Source organism: Pygoscelis adeliae, unplaced genomic scaffold (assembly GCF_000699105.1).
Source record: "Pygoscelis adeliae isolate BGI_AS28 unplaced genomic scaffold, ASM69910v1 Scaffold15, whole genome shotgun sequence".
NCBI classification, from domain to species: Eukaryota; Metazoa; Chordata; class Aves; order Sphenisciformes; family Spheniscidae; genus Pygoscelis; species Pygoscelis adeliae.
Window position 1 is genome coordinate 874,695 of NW_008824988.1, and position 7,369 is coordinate 882,063.

The following is a 7,369-nucleotide window of genomic DNA, read 5'->3' on the forward strand; positions in this document are numbered from 1 at the left end:
AAACAGAGAGAATGATGTCCTGAAGCCTCAGAAAACCTAACTATCAATTTTGGCCCAGTGGGACAGCACTTATGTTGTCCCATCGCTCTCTGATGGCAATCTGGCTTTGGGTGACTTCTTTGTGGGTTACGAATGTGGAAACAGACTCAGGAACGCATGCGTGCATAGGGTTTTTTTTGTGCTGCTGAAAAATCTCTGCAGCACCACAGAAGATATTTCAAACGAAGCCATTTTTCCACAGAACAATTCATCATGATGGATTCGTCCCTATAAGAGTCCAGAACTGATGAAGTGTAATGAATCTGGCAGCCACATGAATTCCACTTGTGTACATTTTCTGCACATCCATTTTTTTCCATTTCCCTCAGCTCCGCCCTGAAATTCTGTTTTCAGAATGGGTGGAAACTGTCACAGGTTATCAGTAGGTACGTAATAAATACAATAACTAAGTGCAGCATTAGTCAAAGGGTTATTTTGTTCAAATCATGTAGGATCAGCAGTTGCTCTCAATGGCTGTAGTTTTAAGTGAGTGGAGGCACATAACAAATACAAGTCTTGGTTATTCTGAGCAATGTAAAAATACACAAAATTAACCACACCCTTTTTCAGACAATTTAAAGCTTTGCTTTGTTTGATTGCATTAGTTTCAACACTTTAACTAAAAGTCTTTATAGTTCAGAGCCATGCACGCACGAGCAGGCACCTTTCTGTCCTTGGCTAGCAGAAGTGTCTTGTAACTATCACAAATTTATATGACAAACCTTACGTTATTCCTTAGCTGAGCACTGATTAGCACTCTCACAAACCTAAACTATGTCTCCTGTTCATCATGGATTCTTCCCCAAACTTTTATGGATTTGTTTGCAATAATACTAGCACAACAATAGCCATAGCATATTAAAATATAATTACCATCGGAAAGGTAATTATGTAAATACTGTGAACTTTACTAGCTAGGTCTGCTCCCTGTGTGTCCCTTTGAGCCATGTCTGTTATCTCATTGACAGATGAGTGCTCCCACTGTTGTGAGAGATGTTCACTCCCAAATGCATCCATAGCTTTTAGCACTGTGCTATTCCCCCTGATGCCTATCAGTTCAGTTCTGATTAAAAGAGCCAACGCGGGAGGCAAGAACCAAATCAAACAAGTAGCTGTCACAATGTAGGAGCCATGGATCCTTCTGGCTCCACTCCCACCACCGCTCTGCCTACCCACAGCTCCCTCCTTTCTCTCCTGTTGTTACACAGCTCTGCTCCACAGACTGCAGGGAGCTGATGAGTCTCCTTATAAGGTTTTTTTCTCCTTTCCTCCTCCCTCTCCTGTTTTCTTTGTGTGATGGAAACCGAATGGTTCCACTGCATTTTGGGTCTTCCTCTACTGGTGAAGGACAGGAAAGTTTGTCCTTAAAATGGGTAAATAGGAAACTCCAGGAACTTCTGCAGTGGCTTTTCTGATTCCTAACAACTCCCTGAAGAAATACTGTTTTGTAGATGACACAGTATTCAGTGGCTATCAAATTTTTTCATCTCTAATTGGCAAAAAACAAAACAGCAGTCACTGTATCATTTTCTCAATTTGTGAAATTGAAAGCAATCTTCATTAACGTAAAAAGCAGCTGACAAGCTGGAAAAAACGGCATTCTCATTCTTTGCTGGTGTACCTTTATCTTGGTACACAGAAAATGTTGGCGATAATCCTGGTCAGGATTGCTTTAAGTTTTATACTGGCACCGTTCCATTGCTTCCAGGGAAGTAACTTTTAATGCTTGTCTAATATCATTTAATAATGATTTAAGTCCATCCTTATTAAATTTATCTGACTGTGTGTTAAATGCCTTCCTAGAAAATGAAAACTAAAACAGGTTTGAATAGCTTCCAATGAGAAGAATATGGTTGATTACACTTGATCATGTCTATTTTCCTCATATGGATAACGCACTTTTTATGTATTAGAGACCATTAGACATGGGGAGAAAACAAGGTTCTTGTACTAATCATGAACCTTAGTAAAGAATTACACAGCCCCAAAAAATACCTGCTAGCATAGAATATCTCTGCTTCCAGTGACCAAGTGAGAGAACTCAAATCCAGGGATGAAAAATTCCAGGTACCTCAACTAGCAGATAATTTTGAAACAACCCTTAGTCTAGCAGTCTTCATCTCACCTGACTCGAGCGAAAGCCTTGTTCTCTGCAACAATTGCATATGCTTACCTGCTGCCTTCCTGAGGGATACACTGCTCAACATCCACTGAAAGGGAGGCCATAGCAGATACCGTTTCTGTCTCCTCCCTCTCTTGTTTCTGAGACTCAGCCAGAGCACAATTCACTGGCACAGAGTATGGCTCCACTGACTTCCAGTACTTGCCTAAGGAAAACACACATAATAATTTATGGGAATTTTAGCTAGCATGGTGGTACAAGCATAGTAATCACTTAGTTCAACACTGGCTGATTATAATTTAAAATCACTGCAGTGTAAGCAGTACAGTTGAAACTTCAGGCTGCAGTGAAGAGGTATATTTCTGAACCTAAGAATGCCAAGTTGGAAAGTGCTTTCATTCCAAGGGCTGTGTCACACCCTTCCCCAGAAGGTAATAAACTGGAGGAGTAACACACAGGCTAATGAACTCATACTGTCAGACAAGCTATTGGCTTTATCTACACAAGGTGAAGGGAGTTCAGGGCAGGGTTAATACCTAGAAGATCTGATATGGCAGAAAATTGATGCATATACAGCAAATAGGACTAGAAAAATGAACATTGTTGTATAACGTGCTCACACAGCACTGTCTTGAAAAGGAAAAAATTCAGAAATGCCAGCTCGGACTGAAGTGATGTTGCCAGAACAATCAGGTTTGTTAGTCCTGGATGTTCTTTCTCCTCCAACCTCAGGGCGTATACTAGAACAATAATTTATTTAAAACTTTCATATATGAACTGGCTGTTGCTGGAAAGCTGCCAGATATCATAAGGAATAGAGCTTTCTGGTTTGCTGTGTAAAAACACAGCAGTGGATTAAAAGCATGAGTATTCTCAGCTTTCTGCCTGCAACAGAAGAGACAGTAAGAAGCTTCTCGAGCAACACAAACAATAATGGCAGGTGCCTCATCGTCAACACATAAAATGGTCTGCTACTGCAGTGCTATTAAGAAACAGAGGTTGATTAGTGGTAACCAGGTGAACAAGTAAGAATTTACATATGTATTTCTTACAGTCCAGTAATCCACTGAGCACTCACTAATTGCCAGGTGGATGACACCTGGAAATTAGGAGCTTTGGGAAGGCTGGGAGCTTTGGACCAGAGCTTATTCAGTGTTTAGCAAGAAGCTTCCAGCAGCTGCTGCAGAGGTTGGGTCAGGGTACTTATCTGGGAATTAGACGGAGGGTTTCAACAGCTGTGAAAGAGAGGGGATCAAGTAGGGGACTTTTCTGAGGGCTAAAAGGAGGATTTTGGCAGCTGGGCAGCGGGCTGAGTCGAGGTGCTTATCCGGAGGGTAGCTGGAGGCTTTGACAGCTGGGAGGCCAGGCCAGCGGTGGTGCTGCCTGTGCTGCACAAAGTCTGCTGAAAACTCCCTCCTTGGTAACACAGCTCTCAACACAGTTTCAGGCTTTTCAAAAGATGAACTTTTCCCTCCAGTGAGAAAGCAGCTGTCAATAAAGCCTGAAAATGTCTTCATTCAAAAACATCATTGCAAGATGAAAGCCCAAGTCAATGTGCAAGAACAACCAGCGAGCATGGCCAGCGTGTTTCTTTGAACTCTAATAGTGTGCACGTTTGAGTAGTTAGCAGAATCCTTAAATAACGGGGACCTTCTGGGGATAAAATGTAAAGTGTATTAAGTATCCTACAAAGTTGAGATTAAGTGTTAGGAGGTTGGTTTCACTCCAAAAGCATGAAAGACACAGCTAAAAAGTTATGTACATAACAGTAGGCTCAATGATTGGAGCCTGGCAAATTTTATAAAAACAAGACAAAAATATTCTCTATTATTACTCTGCTCGGAGACCATATTCTCCATTCATTAAAAAATACACTAAAAACAAACAAAAATGTTATATGGGCATTCCACAATGTTCTCACAGATCATATGTGCAAAAGTCAGTCTTTGCAATATACACCCAATTCAAACCCTATAATTTATGAGCTAAATGTTCGCAGAGTGGGTGGGGTTTTTGTTGCAGAACAGATGTGCAAGAAAATCAAATCTGTTGGCATGGGAATAATACCCCCTCTTGCCTATAAAAGAAATGAACCCATGTTCACTGCTGGAGTTTTCAAGGGCTTTTATTCGTAAAATAAAATATTAGTAACCAGCTACCACTGTGTTGTTCTCCTGCAGCAACAATAAAACAGCATCAGTGAGGACTGCTACATCGCATTCGTTCATTCACACACAGGCTCACACACCAGCTGCCCCCTAGATCCTGACTTTCTTGTAACACTAAAACTCAGGGCCAATTCAAGCATATTAGTGGGCTCTCTGTGCCCATTTAACTGCCCTTCACTCCCAAGTGATCTGTGATTTTCCTTCTTTCCCTGCACTGAGAATTGTGTTATGAGAGGTGCTTCAGCAATAAAGAGGGAGAGTAGAGTCAGGCCAGGAAGCAGGTGGCAGCACCTATGCTGCAGTGGAGAGTCTTGGAGAAGGGGAATGCATGGCAGGGTGTTTGTGGTTTGTGGGAGGAAATTTTAAAGCAGTCCCAATTAGGAATAGCATCCAGGTAGCAGCAGGTACCTCATGCAAAGAGGACTTTCTGATGCTTGTGAAAAAGCAATGGTAGATTTTTCTTTAAAATCAGAAAGCTGTACCTTACACCTGTGGTAAGCAGAACAGCTTTGCAAGCTATAAAGAACAACATTTATATGTTGTGCACAAAACGTACGGGGCTTGCATGTGTGCTCAACCAAAAGATTTGCAGGCAAAGTCTTGTGGAACAGAGAGGCAATCACAGCATGCAGCTGCAAAGAAGCTTTGTTAGAAACCTAGGTATGCTGTGGATTGACAATTAAATGAGCTCAAAAAGCATCTGCCTCAAACTGCTCACATCTCTGAAAATGTCATTTCTACTGGAATGTGAAATTCTACCAGTCCTGTTACATTCATTGAGAAGAACTTGGTGGAGCTCAGGGGAAAGAATGAAGCATACTACTGGTTTCATTCATACAAAACTTGAAGAGCAATCGCGGCTTGCAAGAACAAACTATGAAACCAAATCAGTCTTCTAGGTATGCTTTGGCTTTCAGCATGAAAATGTGCTTAAGTCTCCCTCAAAGATTTGTGGGAGCACTGATTATTACCAGGAAATAATAAAAGTGAATGTTTCTGTCACTGCTACAGGCATTTGTAATTGCCTTTCACAGATAGATTTGGACATGCTGTACCATGGCTTGCTTGAAAAAAACAGTTTGGGGGTGGTATTCAAGCTAGTGAACAGGATTGTTTAGAAATAGCATATTACATGGGTGTGGGAACTACTACTTCCAAATGTATTATATTTCCAAAGAAGTTTTGGATCACTGTCACAAACAAAACATTTATACAAATTCCATTCTAGTTAGAAAAAAGTTGTTTCCTCTCATTGTCTAACTAAGTATTGTATCTTCAATTTTTTGCAGCAAACACAGAAGAGGGACTTTTTTTGTCTAAAATATTGCTAATACTCATTATCAATGTTGGATCACAGAAATACAGACTCAATATACATGCAATCAATCATCCAAAGAAATCAGGCTTTCTCAGGATCTCTCGAGGTGCTACCCCACAACCTAATGCTTTTCAGCCTGCATAGTTCCCCTAATATTCAACGTGTACTTGCTTCTTTTAATTCCATCTAAATATGCATCCTCCATAAAGCTGCACTAAACTTCCCCAGTGCTCCTTTCCGTCATCCAAGCACATTCCTCTCTAATACTTGGTCTCTCTCCAGACAAAATGATGTATGCATAACCTTTTAGGTAATAGCTGGAAGAAAAGACAGAATATTGTGTATAAATAACTCCAAACCCCGAGCAGTCTGACTTAGGTTTCAGAGGAACAGCCCACTGGACTGCTGTGACTGTACCAGCTGAGCTCAGACCTAAGCTTGTTCTGAACGAGCAAAGTTAAACCACTCTGCAGAGCTCTGAACTACGTTTTTAGACACACACTACATATTTGTTCCTAAATCCATTCCTTCTTTCTGAACTGCCATCGTTTGTGTGTATTTCTAGTAAGACACTATGCCTTTCTGGAGCCAGTATTAATTATTTTTTTTCTCAATTCAACCTTTTTTTGTTTCAGATCCATTTTCATTAAATACGTGTCTTATTTCAAATAGAATTGCATATTCTTTCTTAATGTCTGTGGCCTGTATGCAGCTTTCTGTCCTTATTATCATTTGCAAATCTTCTCTCTTTCATAGTACATGAATTTCCTTAACTTGCTGATTTCTTCCAGATCATTAACAGGAAATGTTTAGGAGGGTACTAACTCATGAGCTACCCTAGGACATACCACCCAGCAAAAATGACTTACTGGATTTTATCATATACAGTTGATTTCCTTAGAGCATTTGCATATCTGGGTGAGTACTGTATATGAAGGATGAATTATAGACCTACAATGAATTTTAATTGCCACTTTACAACTAAAATCAGCTTGATAATTACCGCATGATCAATTGATAATACATGGTGTCCCTTTTAAAAACTGCATTTATTTTATACAGATGAATCCCAATTATTTGTGATTCATATAGCATGAAGCAAAACATTTGTTATCCATTTGTTATTGTTAAGGAGCCAGCAAACAGTAGAAGTCAGGAAGCTCCCACTGCCTCGGTAAAATGGCAGAGAGCAGAAGATTAGAGAATTTAAGGGAAGTCTGCTCAGTTGGATTAAGGCAACTGATGGCAAAGAGAAAATTTTTCAGTGAGACCAGAGCAAATGCCCTAAAGCATCTGGGTAGTAAAGGCTTGGGGCCAGGGCACACAAGTGAAGCAATCAAATACCCTCTGCATCAGAAACAGAATAAAATCATGTATTTGTTAGCATTGTTTCATGGATCAGTGCCTATTTTGAGCTTTTTAACTTTATCTCAAGCTCCTATACATCTCAAAGCGAGTAACTTGTAAAGGGCTGCACAAACAGAATCTGAAGAAACTATTTTTTAGAGCTCTAATTTACCTGCCTGTTCCTGTCCCTCACTGACAAACATCTATTTCATCCAAGCTGCTCTGGAATGGAAAGATTTGGGAATATTCAGGAATCAGAAAGCTCTAAATAATTTCAACGGGTTATATTTTCAGGGCTAACTACAAAGCAGAAACTAAGAGATGTCAAAGAAACAGAAAAAAAAAGCATGTATATATATTCTAGACACAGCATGT

At 40.1% G+C, this 7,369-nt stretch overlaps 1 protein-coding gene across 1 annotated transcript in view; it reads right to left on the bottom strand.

The window, feature by feature from the left end:
* HDAC9 (histone deacetylase 9) overlaps positions 1–7,369 on the bottom strand; it is a 452,900-nt gene that overhangs the window by 7,123 nt on the left and 438,408 nt on the right. Inside the window, exon 27 of the mRNA XM_009326083.1 lies at positions 2,213–2,366. Coding sequence (XP_009324358.1) covers positions 2,213–2,366 — 154 coding nt within the window. The remainder of the gene's footprint in view (positions 1–2,212; positions 2,367–7,369) is intronic.